Source organism: Medicago sativa, chromosome 2 (genome assembly GCF_051527215.1).
Source record: "Medicago sativa cultivar Bolivia chromosome 2, Bolivia_mono, whole genome shotgun sequence".
Classification (NCBI taxonomy): domain Eukaryota; kingdom Viridiplantae; phylum Streptophyta; class Magnoliopsida; order Fabales; family Fabaceae; genus Medicago; species Medicago sativa.
In genome coordinates, this window is record NC_140750.1 from 37,964,928 (window position 1) to 37,982,111 (window position 17,184).

At 37.4% G+C, this 17,184-nt stretch overlaps 2 protein-coding genes and 1 pseudogene across 2 annotated transcripts; 2 read left to right on the forward strand and 1 right to left on the reverse strand.

The window, feature by feature from the left end:
* Nucleotides 1–2,026: 2,026 nt before the first annotated feature.
* Nucleotides 2,027–17,184, reverse strand: LOC146946711 (serine carboxypeptidase-like 45). The gene is made up of 11 exons (XM_085744649.1): nt 16,802–17,184; nt 16,619–16,723; nt 16,440–16,535; nt 16,258–16,350; nt 16,078–16,148; nt 15,790–15,984; nt 7,968–8,045; nt 7,749–7,879; nt 2,701–2,793; nt 2,474–2,591; nt 2,027–2,368 (listed from the first exon to the last, which is right to left on the reverse strand). The coding sequence occupies exons 1-11, from the start codon at nt 17,052–17,054 to the stop codon at nt 2,186–2,188; spliced, it is 1,416 nt and encodes a 471-aa protein (XP_085600775.1). The 5' UTR covers nt 17,055–17,184; the 3' UTR covers nt 2,027–2,185.
* LOC146946712 (uncharacterized) lies at nt 2,809–7,684 on the forward strand (annotated as a pseudogene).
* Nucleotides 11,122–12,225, forward strand: LOC146946713 (uncharacterized). The gene has a single exon (XM_085744650.1). The coding sequence runs from the start codon at nt 11,122–11,124 to the stop codon at nt 12,223–12,225; it is 1,104 nt and encodes a 367-aa protein (XP_085600776.1).

The window sequence follows — 17,184 nt, forward strand, 5'->3', positions numbered from 1 at the left end:
TATGTATGTATATATATTCTATATTTTATGTGCTATGTCTTTTTCTTTTAAACTGTTGTTTTTTTTGCTCTTGATCAGCTTAGCTCTCTAGTCTGTTGTTGAATATAGACCAATTTTTACGGTTTGCTTTTTTCCTTCTTCATGTATCCTAATTCTAGTGATACACAAAATGAAGGTACACCAAAGAGTGCAAAAGAGATGTCCTTTTTGATAATGGCACTAAATAATCCGCAAAAAAAGCAGGCAAGATTACTAAACTACTCTATAGAAGGTACACCAAAGAGTAACATGGAAACAGTTCCATGGTGTGCAACTTGTTTAAGGATGGAGATTTTTTTTCTAGTGTGTGTGAGCATTCACTTTAAACTAAAAATCAGTGTTAATAGCACAGCACCATAGTATTTTAACTTTCTTATTTGTGCCAAACTTTTGAATTTTGAAATTACTTACAAGAAAGTAGCCAACAGGCAGGTAAAATTAACGACTTTCTGTTTCCATACTATAGCGACAAATTCCACAGTTCTTTCCCTTCAGAAATATGATATTGAATCTTCATTTAAAATAAATAGTTTTTATATGAAGGAAAAAAAGAAAAGAAAGCTTTGCATGGAGGATGTTTTTCTTGGTGTTTTTACTTTTTAACGCAACAACCATTGCACATCATTTTATTGTAAGATTTTGAAGATGTTTGTTATGTTCTTTAAAGACCTAATTGCTTTCGCTTTTGTACTTTCCATAGAATAATGACCCCATCAGTGTGGCTTTTGTAGGTATGCTTTTTTACAACATCATACTTAACTTTAGATATGAAATATGTATCTGCATGTGCAATCACACATAATTGGTAGTTAGACTCAGCATCCAGCTTGGCAGTTTGAACGTTTGACCCCATAATTGGTATTGGTCATAAGACATGTCCCGTGTATGTTTTTGCCATATACCCTTATTTGTTTTCATTTTTCTTCGTATAAATCGATAAATAAACGACACACATTTGATGGATGAGTCATTTGATACCAAATCTATACTTGGTGATTTCTTAAAAAAGATATACATTTCCAAAATACAAGTGAAAGTAAATAAATTCAAAAATATAATTTCTGTCACTTCAGTTTAGTTGACGACAGTATCTCTTCATTGTAAAATGGAACATAAATGATCCAAAATTGTTTATTGGACCTTTCTGGCATTAATTAAAATCTAGTAAATAATAGTGGTTACACTGTTTTGCCAGATAAAAGAGCACGTGGCATATTAAGGCAATAAACAAACATCCTAAAGCCACAAGTTCACAAGTCATGCTAAAAGAAAGCCACAAACAAGAGAGAGTATTACATATGAATTACAAAGCCAATAACCCCCGAAGATTCCAAAACAACATACAAAGAACCAATGCATATCAAGGAAGATACATGCTAGAAATGAGTCAAAAACTACCTCCTAACATATTCTAGATAATCTGTGACCATAAAACCTGCTACAGAGAGAGGAGAATTTCCCCAAAAAAAAGACACAGCAATTTTGAACATAATAGCTACATCATGAAGCTGCCCATCGAACAAAAAAATACGCTCTTAGGATCTCGCTTCAAGCCACACACAAACTACTGAATACCCAGCGAAAATGCAAGGGACATATTCATCTAATTCGGAGCCAAACAGACAAGGATTTTGAGATACAAAGATGGCACCTTTTGCTCAAAGTCTTTAATCGATAAACACTTCACCCACCAATAAATTTCATTGATAATCATCAAACTACCTCATCCAATACCTTCTGAGATCACTCATTATGACTATCCCATAAAATCTAAGAAATTTTTTGCAAAACCTAATCTGAGAAGAATCTACAGTATTACTTTTTTTGCCAGATAAAAGAGCAAATGGCATAGTGATAGGAATCTACTAATACTTTGTGCCAATAAAAGGAATCCACTAATATAATGTTGCTAGATAAAGGTTTAGCAATAGATAATAATAATCTACTCTTTTTATTTTAGCTTCTTCAAAAAAAAAATAATCTACTCTTTTTGTATCCCAAAGGTAAAAGCCTACTTTAAAAATTTTAATTTAGTGTTTGAGTTGAACACAACAGTCATTTAATTTGTGAGACTAAAAAAACTAAACAACTTGAAGAAATATGTGCATACATATACAGAATCACAAAATAGGATCATGTTTTAAATTTACAGTTCAGTTCTATCAAGTTTACCAACAAATTCACTAATAGTTGGAAGAGACTTCCCTTCCACAAATGCCTTGAATAGTACCAAAGCTCGCGCAGGCTGAGAAAATGGAGCAGCATGAGCTGCTCCCCTTATTGTTGCAAATGATAAAAACTCACCATAACCCTCCGTCCATCCTGCCACCTGAACAATTAAATATCAAAATTAAGTAAGTTTTAATAAAATGATTGATACATAATATGATTAGAATATAATAAAATGATGCAACATATCCTATTAAATATTTACCTGGCTACCCTCATACCAAACTCTATACGAGTCTGTTGCAGTCAATCCCAGGTCCTTCGCCAATCCCTTTATTAACGACCGAGTCGCAAAAAAGGGTATTTCAGAGTCCTGATCTCCACTGCAGGGAGAAAAAAACAAAAAGCTTTGGTTAGTATATGACATTGATTGATTAAGTAGGAATGCAATGTATATAAGTAACTAAGTTGGAGGAAAACACAGATTGTTACCTGTAAGCTAGAACCCGAACCCCTGATTTAACAAGTGGCCCTAACATAGAGATTGTAGGGTTCTCCAGATTTTGAAAATCGTATACCAGAACTCTAAAAGAAGGAAAATATTGGTATTAGTATTAGAATGAAATTACTTATTAGTGTACATAACATAATACTTTGTAAATAAATAGTTTAGTTATAGACACTTAAGTTAGTTATGCCACTTCAACAATTAGTTACAGTGATGATTATTTAGTTTATTTACACTTGTAATTAGTGGTATATATATGAGCTGATGACTCATTCAGTGTACTGATGTACCATTTTATTCTTTAGCAATAATAACAATGAGCTTTCTTTTATCTCTAAACCTGTACATCAACATGGTATCAGAGCTCATCTAGCTCTGGTAGCCATTTCTCTTTCCTTAACCATTTCTCGATTTTTCTATCAGCGATCTTCATCTTCTTCGAATGATTCATCGTTCCTTTCTCCTGTCACTGCACTTTCTCTGTTTCTGAAAAATTCTCCTTGATTTCTTGAATCATGGCTACACAGAGCTACTCAGTTTTTTCAACGATTTCCGCAAATCCGTACTACTGGCGTCCAAATGAAAGCCCAGTATTGATTCTTGTTTCTCCGCCTCTGGACAACAAGAATTACCACACTTGGACTCGATCGATGCACGTCGCTGTGATTTCGAAGAACAAATAAAGGTTCATTGATGGTACTTTTCCGAAACCATCTGTCTCTGATTCTCTCTATGTTCCATGGAGTCGATGCAATACGATGGTTCTGTCATGGATTCGGCGCTCAATTTCTGAATCTATTGCCCGATCAGTTATCTGGATCGACACTGCAGCTGGGGTTTGGAAGAATCTCCGAACTAGGCTTTCCCAAGGTGATATCTTTCGAATTTCTGATATTCAGGAAGAGCTTAACAAATTTCGTCAAGGGATGAATTGGAAAATTATCGACTACTTCCTTTCTGCAAATGTTCCTTTGCTTGTTCTTGTGGTGGTTTGAATGAACGTTTTTCTCACACCAAATCTCAAATGATGCTTATGTCCCCTTTACCTGACTTTGATAAGGTTTTTTCAATGATCATTTAACAAGAAAGGGAAATTGTTAGTTCTGTTTTTGATCCCATCTCACATGATGCACCTAACTCTGATCCTTCTACTGCTTTAATGGCTAATTCTCAATACAACAATTTTAATGGGAAGTACGATCAGAGTGGAAAAGGGAAAGGACAAGGGATTAATCGTGTTTGTACGCACTGTGGACAATCGAATCATACTGTTGAGACTAGTTGGTTAAAGCATGGTCTTCCTCCTGGCTATAAGAATAAAGGGAGGAATCAGTCTCAATCTAAGGCTAATTCTGCAGTTCTCGATTCTACACAGTCTGATTCTACATCATCTCCTACATCCACCAAGTCTTTTTGTTTTACTCGAGGAATATAACACCATTCGTAGCTTGCTTCAACAATCAAAACTCTCTCATAATCCGTTGTAAATTCTGTGTCCACTTCTCCCTTCATCCTCGATTCTCAGTCTTCTCATGGTGATGGTAAGAGTCCTAATCTTTGGATCCTAGATACCAGAGCCACTGACCATATTACTTTTCATCTTGCAGCCTTTACTACATATCAACCAATTGTCCCAATTCCTGTTTCTTTACCTAATTGTTCTCAAATTTTTGCTTCTATTTCTGGAACCAGTGTTATCTCACCCTACCTGACTTTGCATAATGTTCTATACATCTCATCTTTTCATGTCAATTTAATTTGTCACAAAATTAGCCGAGTCCAATAATAGTTTTCTCAATTTCACAACAATTCTTGTGAAATTTTGCAGAACTGTTCCAAGAAAATGATTGGTACAGCTAGACTGCAAAGAGGATTGTATGTGCTAGGCACTGCAAATGCATATGGGACTTCTGCAAACACTTGTAACAATGTTTCAAATAATTCTTTTCTTCTTTGGCATTTACGTTTAGGCCATATATCTGACTGAGACATGCAATCTGTTTCAAAATTGTTTCCTTTCATTCCTTGTAAGAATAACATGACACCTTGTGATTCTTGTCACTTTGCCAAGCAAAGAAAATTGCCATTTCCTCATAGTGTATCAAAACTTCTTTTCCTTTTGATATATTGCATGCTGATCTGTGGGGCCCACTATCTACTGTTTCTCTTTTAGGACATAGATACTTTCTTACTCTAGTTGACGACTTTACTAGGTTCACCTAGGTAATTTTCCTTCAAAGCAAAGATGAAGCTAGGAAGAGTCTTGTTCATTTCATTGCCTATATAGAGAATCAATTTCACACAAATTTAAAATGTCTTAGGACTGATAATGGAACAGAATTCTTCATGGGGGACTTTCTTAAATCTAAGGGCATAATTCATCAGAAGTCGTGTGTTGAAACACCACAACAAAGTGGGGTCGTAGAAGGAAAACACCAACATATTTTAAATGTGGCTAGGTCTCTTTCTTGTCATTCTCACATCCCTTTAACCATGTGGAACTTTAGTGTTCAACAAGCTGTCCACATCATTGATATACTACCTACACCCCTTCTTAAGTCCAAAAGTTCATATGAAATTCTTTTTAATAAGCCTCCTCCTACCTTTCTGCATCTCAAAGTGTTTGGTTGTTTGAGTTATGCAACCACTTTGCAAGCTCGTAGAACCAAATTCAACCCTAGGGCTAGGAAAGCTATATTTCTTGGCTACAAAGATGGTACTAAAGGATATATTTCGTACGACCTTAACACTTATGATTTTTTTGTTTCTCGGAATGTTATTTTTTATGAAACTTGTTTCCCTTTTGCACCACTTTCATCTTCTCCGTCATCTTCAGCCCAAAATTCTGCTCCTCTTCCTTTTCTTGATGATGTTCTTCTTGCCTTTGAACATTTATCTACTCCGGCCCCTCCTACCTCTGCCCCTGTCATGCTTGATTCCTTATTGTTTCCACTTGTTCCCTCAACTACTAATCCTCCTGCCACCTCACCTTCCGAGTCTCCCATTGCTCATGCCAACCCTTCTCCTTCTCCTCCTTCTGTTCCCCTCAGGAGGTCTACTAGAATTAGCACTAACCCCAGTTATTTGCAACAATATTATCACTGTAATTCTGTTTTAGGTAGCTCTGCTGATGTTTAAAATACTATACATTATCCTCTTTCGTATGTTCACTCTTATATTCATTGTTCTCCTGCATATAAGTCCTTCTGTTTTTCTATTTCTGCTATCGTTGAACCAACCATTTATCACCAAACCTCTAAACTTGATTGCTGGAAGCAAGCAATGGATGCTGAGATGCTTGCTCTTGATCAAAACCAAACTTGGACCATTGTGGATCTTCCACCGGGTAAAACCCCAGTTGGTGGTAAGTGGGTTACAAGGTAAAATATCGTGCAAATGGCTCTATTGAAAGGTATAAAGCACGCTTGGTGGCAAAGGGGTACACTCAAATGGAGGGACTTGATTATTTTGAGACTTTTTCCCCGGTAGCCAAAATAACTACTGTCAGAGTATTATTATCTTCGGCATCCATCAAAGGTTGGCATCTTGAGCAATTGGATAACGCATTTCTTCATGGCGACCTCAATGAGGAGGTATACATGTCTCTTCCACCTGGATATTCTGACCCTAATCCCTCCAAAGTCTGCAAGCTTCGCAAGTCATTATACGGCTTAAAACAGGCTAGTAGCAATGGTATGCCAAGCTTTCTTTTTCCTTGATTTCTTTTGGTTATGTTGCTTCTCAGGCTGATCATTCTCTATACATCAAAACTGATGGCACTTCTTTTACTGCCCTATTGGTCTATGTTGATGACAAAGTCCTGGATGGAATTTCTATTCAGGAAATTACCTCTGTTAAACAATTTTTGCATCAAAAATTCCGTATCGAAGACCTTGGTCTACTTTGTTTCTTCTTAGGCTTAGAACTTGCATCAGATAAAGGTATTTTTCTGAATCAAAGAAAATACACCCTTGAATTGTTAGAAGAATCAGGTTTTCAGGCATCTAAACCTTCCTCCATTCCTTTTAATCCTACTACTAAGTTGTCCTCTACTGAAGGTGTTCCTTTAGATGATCCTTCTTCTTATAGGCGACTTATTGGAAGGTTACTTTATTTGACCAACATGCGGCTTGACATTGCTTATGCTGTCCAGCACCTCAGTCAATTTGTACCAAAGCCTTTACTTTCTCATTATACTGCTGCAACAAAAGTTCTTAAATATCTCAAGTCTTCTCCAGCCAAAGGAATTCTATTTTCTGCATCTAGCTCCCTGAAATTATCAGGTTTTGCAGATTCTGACTGGGCAAGATGCCCTGAAACACGCAAGTCCATTACTGGCTACTGTGTTCTTCTTGGCTCTTCCCTCATTTCATGGAAGTCCAAGAAGCAAAATACTGTATCTAGGTCCTCTACTGAGGCTGAATATTGGGCACTTGCTTCTCTCACTTATGGAATGGTTGCAGTATCTTTTCAAAGACTTTCAAGTAGTTTTTTCTGCACCAGCTTCGGTTTACTGCGATAGCAGGTCTGCCATCTGCCTTGCTCACAACCCAACGTTTCATGAACACAGTAATCACATTGAGTTAGACTGTCATGTCATTAGAGAAAAGCTCCAATCCAAACTCATTCATTTGCTGCATGTGCCTAGCAGTTCACAGCTTGCCGATGTTTTCACCAAACTGCTCTATTCTCCTTCCTTTTCATCTATTGTTTCCAAGTTGGGTCTATGTGCTATCCATAGTCCAACTTGAGGGGAGATATTAATGTACATAACTCAATACTTTGTAAATACATAGTTTAGTTATAGACACTTTAAGTTAGTTGTGCCACTTCAACAATTAGTTACAGTGATGATTAGTTAATTTATTTTACATTTGTAATTAGTCGTATATATATGAGCTGATGACTCTTCAATGTACTGATGTACCATTTTATTCTTTAGCAATAATAACAATGACCTTTCTTTTATCTCTAAACTTGTACATCAACATTACTGTTCTATTTAAATCAATTAGAAAAAAATGAAATTTACCCTGAACAAGTTGACCAGTTATAAACTCCTTCCCCAACTAGCTTTCCATGAAGAGCTATCTGGACATCCTTCCTATTCAGGTATTTGAATGTCTTGGATTCCAGACAAACATCAACCTCCTCTCTAGCTCTCTAAATCAAACATGAAAGGAAGCATAAGCATATAAGCAAACCAAAAAAATAAAAATAAAAAGAGAGAACAGATTAAAAGTGTAAATACCTTAAGAATATTCAGCCTATGTGTCTGTGGATAGATACACACATCCAAAGTTACATCAAAGGGGTCTATGTTGCCCATCTGTCCATGAAGCATCAAGTTTGTGTAAGAGTTTGTTCATATTTTAATTTCAAGGAAAACTTAATCTTCTTAATCTTAATAATATACAAGCATAGCCTCATTTTGGAGCCAATAATCCTATGTGTCAATCAATCACATCATTCTTGCCACATTAATTTTTACCACTATAAGCATTCAATCAATCACAAAATTAAAATATTATTTATCTCTTTTTCCCTCTTCAATTCAAAATTCAAAATTTTTCAAATTTTTTTCCCTCCTAATCAGGGGGGCTTTGAGGTGATTGATGCATTTGCCGAGTTAACAGAGATTCTTATAAAAAATACAACTCTGGTATAATTTTTAACTCAAATGCTCTCTGTTGTGACCTTTTTAATTTTGTATTTGCAAGGACGATGAATTGTTCAATCTATGGTGTAAGGGGTATTCTATGTGGATTATGTTTTAACTATTTATTTGGAACATGAACTTGACAAAGACAAAAATCAGAAATAAACGACTAGCCAACATCAATTAGTAACTTTGCAATGAGTATCTTTGGTTAAATGAGTATTCTTTTATATTTTCTCTCATGAGAGTTACTTTTTTCTTGATAGTTGCTATGTGCGATTTTGACTTTGTAGATTGTTATGATTAATTTTGTGCGCGATTTTTTTGTGATTATTTGTGCGTGCGTATGAGACTCGATTACAACAAGAAGATTGGCAGTCCTTTTTGAACCATCAAACTTATCTACTATCATCTACCCAGTAGGGATTTGTTGTTTTTATGTTGTTGTTTTGTGAGTTAACTTACTATGATGATGGAAAATGTTCCTGAATTGAAAATGGGAAACGTTTCCTGCAAATTTTATTTTTGCTTTATATGTTTAGTTTACACAAATAATACTCTTATTTTTTTGACAAATATAATACTTATAAGTATAATACTCTTATACTTATCTTAGATTTATCATGTCCTCTTTTAAATTAACGGGACAGTGTTCTTCTTTTGCTATAGAAATCATTGTAAAGTAGTTTTGTGAATTCATAGAAAAATAGGAGTAGAAAACTTATTATCAGTTATTGGACATTTGGACATGGATCTTATTGATTTTATTTCGCCTAGCATTTTTACAGCATAAGAGAAGCCATTGATTCACCAATTCAAGCTTTGACGCTTTTTGTACAGCATGAGGTATAAATGTTATATATTAAGTTGTTGAATTTGAATATTGGTTTCAATAATATTAGAAGCATTATTCTTTAATTCTTTAATAAAAGATTGTAAAAATCTTATTGTTTTAGTAAGTTACTATCAAAGGATTTTAGTTGGCCTTTCAATTATATATCATTGTTGTGCTTTCTTATATATGCACTAATACTTTTGAAAATTGAGGTTACTTTGTTTTCTGACTGTGTTTGTGTATGTGATTTTTCTACTTAGAGTCTTAGTGTTTTATAAACATGGTATTCGTTCATAAGATGGATTAGTGGTCATGCTTTTGCGGGAAATCAATTATGAAATATTTAGCAATCCATTTCAAACTTCTTTAGAGAGGCATATACCTTATATGCTGTCCATAATGAGGGTATTTGTATCATAGGTATGTTGTATGTTTTCCTTTGGTATAATTGCTACTGCTGAAAATGTTCTCGAGGATGTTCAATTTCTTTGATGGCTAAAGAACAATTTGATACAGGGTAATGAACTTTACTATTTTCTTATTATTTTTCCTCTGTCTCTAATCTCTAATGTTAACTAAACAATGCATTATTTGATCTCTAATGTTAAAAAAAGAGGGTAACTTCTAGCATAGGTATATATAGGAAACTTTTTCAGGGTTGTATATGATGTACAATGGTGATGCTGACATCATGTCCCTGCTGCTCATTTATGAAAGAAAACAATATACATGCTTACTCTAACATGCCTTGGTTGGTAGTAGAACTGTAGAAGTCAACCACAAACATGAGTTACTGGTAGGAGGGGTCTACATTTGGTAGGATTTATTACATATATAGATCCAATTTGAAATGTGTATAAGGTTTCCATATTTATTATGTATACAGTTTGAAAAATATTACATGGGTAGATAAAACCATATTCTTTTACAGGATGGGTCTACATTTGGTTGGATTTATTATAATCAAGTTTCCATGTCAAAGAAAAAGGTGATTTGAGTCTCTCATAGAAGATAAATTATCATTTCTCGAGTCATCACCATCAATTAGTAATTATAAAAGATTGTAGAAAACTGAAGCTTTGATAGAAAATGCTGTGTCTATGATACGACACAAACAGATAACAGCTCAACAGTAGAGAATGTTACTGCTATGGAAGGTCCAACACTTGGGAAGAGAGAGTCCAAGAAGCCTCTTCGGATGCAAGACTATCAGTGTGAGACAAAGAGGAAGCCTAAGATCAATCAGCCGAAAACTTAGCAATTTTATTTTAGATTTTGTTATTCCAATTCAGTTTTCTTGTGCAAGTTGTTACGCCCTTCTATTTCTAATTCTGTTAGTTTGTTACGACCTGCTTTCTATAAGATGTTACAGAGAACCACTTTTAGGTCATGTTGAATAATAAAGAAAGTTCTATTTTCTCTCAAATTCTCTTTTCTTCTCTAAATTTCTAGGAGTTTACACTCACTCGAAGAGTGCTCTCTATTGCATACAATCTGAAAACTGTGCAGGTTGTATCACTGGTGCTTTCATTGATATGGATTCCACTGAAATCATGAACGCCATTCAATCCAAATTGGACGCTCACTCCACTGAAATCCGTACTCTACTTCAAACAGCCATCGACTCCCACTCAGATACGATTCACTCCACCCTCCACAACCACCTACTCGAGGTCGATGCAAAGGTTGCTAAATTCCGTCCAGCAACGCAACACCAAACTTCAGGGCCGAATAGCAACGCATCGCGAGCGATGAAACTCAGTGTTCCTCGTTTTGACGGTTCTAACCCCATTGACTGGTTGTTTCAAATTGAATCATTCTTCAACTTTCACGAGATGCCGGAAGCATCCCGTCTCCAGATTGTTGCCTTTCACTTTAGAAGGACGTGCAGCAGCGTGGTTCCAATGGGCTATGCGTAACAATTTACTACCGTCTTGGTCTGTTTTCTTGGAAGCCGTACGCAACCGTTTTGGTCCAACAACTTACGAAGACGTTGAGGGCGATTTATCTAAGCTCTCACAGAAGGGTTCGGTCGCTGATTTCCAGGCACAATTTGAGGACTTGATGAATAAGGTCACTGGTATTTCTGAACCCTTGCTTATCAGTTTCTTTATCACAGGGCTTAAACAGAATTTACGCCGAGAGCTACAATTTCATCGACCTCCAACTCTGATGGAAGCCTTCGCTATTGCCAGGGCATATGAGGCTCGTTTGGATGACAATCCTTCTAATTTTAAAAATTGGTCTCGAGGATCATCTTCTTCCACAATCAATCCTAACACAAATAATTCAAACCAATCTGTGAATGCTACTGCTACCGTTAAACCTCAACATTCAACCCCCATTCTCCCTACACCTACCTCAGGCATGTCAATTCGACACGTTCCACCAACTGAAATCAGAGACCGCCGTGCTAAAGGCTTATGCTTTAGGTGCAATGAGAAGTGGAACCCATCACATCGTTGTGAGAGTAAAGTCCTCCTCCTCCTCCTCGGCTCCGAGGACGACGAACCAGAAACCAAGCCTGAAGATCATCCCCCTGAAGAAATCTCCGGTGACATTTCAAGCTTAAATGCTCTTTCCAGTCAAATTCAAGGACGTTCTATACGTGTATCCGGCATTTATGACTGTCACTCATTTCAAATTCTCATCGATAGCGGGAGTACCCATAACTTTATCAAGCCGTCATTGGTGGAGCGTTTGGGTTTAACACTTACGTCTTGCCCTCGTTTTCGAGTTGCTACTGGTTGCGGTACATTCTTGGTTTGTCAACATTTTTGCAAATCAACTGAATTAATGCTCCAAGGTATTCAATTCACTGTGGATTTATTTGTTTTAGCAATCGAAGGACCGGATGTGGTTCTTGGATTTCCTTGGCTAGAATCACTGGGCAAGTATCTCATGATTATTCTGCCCTCACCATGGAGTTTGTTTGGAATGGTGAGCCTGTCACTCTTCGCGGCAACCGCACCTTGGATCCTCATTCTGTCTCTTTACACCAGCTGCAAGCATTAGTTCAAAACGACACAGTTGCAGGTATTTTCACTTTAACAACAACTGATCATGAGCCTTTTCCTCAACCTACAACCACTACGTGCCCAATTTTTCCTGCACATTTACCTTCTTCTGTTACTAAAATATTACACAAATTTGAAAAGATTTTTGCAACCCCAACTGGCCTACCACCGCACCGCACAGTTGATCATCGTATACACTTAATTGACGGCACGGAACCGGTTAATGTGCGACCTTATCGCTACCCACAATTTCAAAAATCTGAAATGGAGAAGTTGATAAGAGAAATGTTGGATCAGGGCATTATCATTCCCAGCCATAGTCCTTTCTCTTCTCCGGTACTCTTAGTTCGTAAGAAAGATGGCACTTGGCGTTTCTGCGTTGATTACCGCGCCTTAAATGCTGTAACGGTTAAGGACAAGTTTCCTATACCCACCATCGATGAGTTATTGGATGAACTTGGTGGAGCAACGGTGTTTACCAAATTAGACCTCCATGCAGGTTACCATCAGATACGAGTGCATCCTCGGGACACATACAAGACAGCATTTCGTACACACGATGGTCACTTTGAATTTTTGGTGATGCCATTCGGCCTCACAAATGCACCATCAACATTTCAGGCTACCATGAACCAACTGTTCTCACAATTCCTCCGGCGGTTTGTTATCGTTTTCTTCGACGATATCTTGATATATAGCTCTTCCATTGAGGATCATTTGGTGCATTTGGAATTGGTTTTGCAGTGTTTACTAACTCATTGATTTTATGTGAAACTTTCCAAATGCTTGTTTTGTGAAGAATCTATTGAGTATTTGGGGCATATTGTTTCGGCACAAGGTGTTCATGCCGACCCTAGTAAGTTGGAGGCTATGGTTAAGTGGCCTATTCCAACAACAGTCAAGCAACTTCGTGGCTTTCTTGGGCTCACCGGTTATTATCGCCGCTTCATTGCCAACTATGCAAGCATTGCTGCTCCGTTAACAAATTTATTGCGCCGTGATTCATTTAGTTGGTCCCCGGCTGCATCTGCGGCCTTTGAGGCTTTGAAACATGCTATGGTTGCAGCCCCGGTTTTACATCTCCCAGATTTTTCCAAGGAATTTGTTATAGAAACTGATGCTTCTAATATTGGTCTCAGGGCTGTACTTATGCAAGATGGTCACCCATTGGCTTTTTTCAGTAAAAAACTTGGACCTAAGATGCAAGCTGCTTCGACATACATTAAAGAATTGCATGCTATAACAGAAGCAGTACTTAAATGGCGTCAATATCTATTGGGCCATTTTTTTATTATTCACACCGATCACAAGAGTATTCGTGAGTTATTGCAACAAGTGATTCAGACACCAGACCAGCAGGCCTATGTTCGTAAGCTGTTGGGTTTTCAATTCCGTATCGAATACAAACCGGGGGTTTCAAATCGTGTGGCTGATGCGCTATCTCGGGTCCCAGCGGAATGGTCTAAGAACCCAGATTGTGATGATCCCTCATTACTAGCATTAGTGACAACTCCTACATTTGGTATTATTCAACAACTTCACAAGGAAAATGCTTCTGACCCGTTCCTTTTGGCATTTCATCAGCAACATGCTAAAGGAACTCTTGTCTCACCTTACTCTATCATGAATGGGTTGGTTGTCCATAAAGGACGCTATGTACTTAATGCGGCTTCTCCTTTATGTTCCATTATTATTAGTGAGTTTCATGATACTCCTTGTGGAGGCCATGCGGGTATCAAACGTACTCTTAGTCGGGTTGCTGCTAATTTCTTTTGGCAAGGTATGAGAAAATCTGTCGAATCTTTTGTGGCTTCTTGTCTCATTTGTCAACAAATTAAATACTCCACTCAGGTTCCAGCCGGTTTATTACAGCCACTCCCCATTCCTGAGGCGGTGTGGGAAGATATCACGATGGATTTCATTACGGGTTTACCACCATCACATGGTTCAACGGTTATCTTTGTTGTGGTTGATCGTTTATCCAAATCTGCACATTTTGGCGCACTCCCTACTGCATTTACTGCCTCAAAAGTTGCAGAAGTGTTCGTGTCTATGGTGGTTAAGCATCATGGTTTCCCTCGCTCAATCGTATCCGACTGTGATCCCATATTTGTCAGCAATTTTTGGCGGAAACTCTTTGAATTCAGTGGTACAAAGTTAGCAATGAGCAGTGCTTACCATCCCCAAATGGATGGCCAATCTGAGGTTACCAATCGTTGTCTTGAACAATACCTTCGAGCCTTCACTCAACACAAGCCTTCTTCATGGGTCAATTTTCTACCATGGGCTGAATTTCATTATAATACAAGTTTACACAGCGGCCTTCAAATGTCCCCTTTTGAAGCACTGTACGGCCGAAAACCTCCTTGCATTCCAAGGTATACCAGAGGTTCAACTTCCATTCCAACATTGGACGAAGAACTCACTAGTAGAGATGAACTTCTTCGTAAACTGAAGGCAAATTTACTGGCTGCTCAAAATCGCATGACTCAAAAGGCGAATGCACATCGCCGTGAACTCACTCTTGCTGTTGGCGACTTAGTTTTGGTTCGTCTCCGACCTTATCGTCAGACTACATTGCGCCAGCAACGTCACCACAAGTTATCTAAACGTTATTACGGTCCCTATCCTATTATTGAACGCATAGGTCCAGTTGCTTACAAGCTACAGCTCCTTTTGAACAGCCGCATACATCCGGTATTCCACATTTCTACTCTTAAACCTTTTCGCGGTACTGAAGCACCTTCACCTTGTGATTTACCTACTGAAAGTTTTAACAATCAACCTGTCGAAGTGCCTGCTGCAGTGCTGGATCAGCGCACAATTCTGGTTCACGGTAAACCTTGTCACCAGATTTTGGTTCAATGGGTTGGCCTACCTGCAGATGAAGCATCATGGGAGGACCTTGATTCATTCCAGCGAAGTTTTCCAACTTACCACCTTGCGGACAAGGTGATTTCTGAAGGGGTGAGGAGTGATACGACACAAACAGATAACAGCTCAACAGTAGAGAATGTTACTGCTATGGAAGGTCCAACACTTGGGAAGAGAGAGTCCAAGAAGCCTCTTTGGATGCAAGACTATCAGTGTGAGACAAAGAGGAAGCCTAAGATCAATCAGCCGAAAACTAAGCAATTTTATTTTAGATTCTGTTATTCCAATTCAGTTTTCTTGTGCAAGTTGTTATGCCCTTTTATTTCTAATTCTGTTAGTTTGTTACGACCTGCTTTCTATAAGATGTTACAGAGAACCACTTTTAGGTCATGTTGAATAATAAAGAAAGTTCTATTCTCTCTCAAATTCTCTTTTCTTCTCTAAATTTCTAGGAGTTTACACTCACTCGAAGAGTGCTCTCTATCGCATACAATCTGAAAACTGTGCAGGTTGTATCAGTCTAATCACAATGTTTCAAAGACACGGAATAGTTCATCCACTACAAAAGATTGTGATGTTTTTATTTGTTTCAATAAAACTTTATTTGATTTTCATGATCCATTGTAAGAGTTTATACCTAGGCTAATAATGGTGCACGTCAATATTTAGATATACATTTCTAACTAACCTCCGTTATCATTTGAAGATATATGTCTTCACAGATGACACTAGCATTCCCCATTCGATCCTGCCTCTTGAATTCTGCGTTGTTGCAGATGTGTGTGAGCTTGTGGTAAGTCGAGTCTGAAATTTGTGAGTGAGACCATAAATATTCGGCTCGGGAGTTGTAATCGTGATCAAAATCCAGAAGTGGATTTCCCATCTACACCACAGAAATAAACACAAAAATCAAGGTAAACTCATTATGTTATAATAATAATTATAACAAAACAGTAATTGTTAAATGTAAACTCACGAGAATTCCCTTCAGATTGATGTTAGATTTGGATTGGAGTATGAGGTGTGCAAGCTGGGGAGCATAATGACCTGAAAACAAAGATTAGGTTCAAAGCATTAATTAACAGAACCTTCAATCAGATTAAACTAAAATAGTAATTAATTAATTAATCATTTAACAAAAACATATATTACGTACCTATATAACTTTCCCCACTAATGAAAAAAGGGTTGGTTTTGTAGTTAGGGAATTTGGAGTACCAACCCTGCAGAAACAAGAGATTATCTCTTGCTGTATACATACATAGCAACAGATCAGTGATATTAACTAAGTAAGTAAGTAAGTAAGATGAATGCAGAAAAAGAAGAAATAAACCAAACCTGTGATTTCATCATTTACAAGATAATAATCAGACTGGTTGGCTGAATAGGAGAATCCAACCCCAGCCGGGGATTCCAGGTAAAGCATGTTGGCCTCTACAAAATTATTTGAAGTATAAATAAAGAAGGTACGTACGTATGATTAAAAAATGAAATGAACAGAGATGTATCTTATCTACCCCTGTTCCAACTGTAGTTGTTTCGGACAAGATGCCCATTGTTTGAAAGCTTGAAAGGGCCGTGTTCCGTGAATGCTCCCTGGCCAACTGAGGAACAACCGGGACCTGAACAAAACATGTAAGGTAAAATTACTACTTACTTAATAATAATAATAATAATAAGTTAGAAAGAAAGGTAGGTACCTCCATTAAGCCAGAGTACGACCGGCTTTGTAGCAGGATCAAGCTCAGCTTCAACGAAGTAGAAGAAGAGGGATCTGTCATGGGTTACATCTACGGTGATGTAACCCGAATACTGCTTAAAACTAACCACCGGTTGATCTGGTAAGACCGCTTTGAAAGATTCCGGTGATGAGCATGAGCATGAACATGAACATGAACATGAGCGGAGGTAAACAAGTGTTGCAAACAACACTGCGGAAATTCTCATTGCCATTTTGAGAAAGGTAAAGTTTGGGAGAGAATCTCTACTGCAATGAGAGAGAGGTGGGGAAATTGAAAGAAAGAGAGAAGAAGATATTCACCATTACTCACTTTTGTTAAATTATTATGCTCTAATCTCTGTT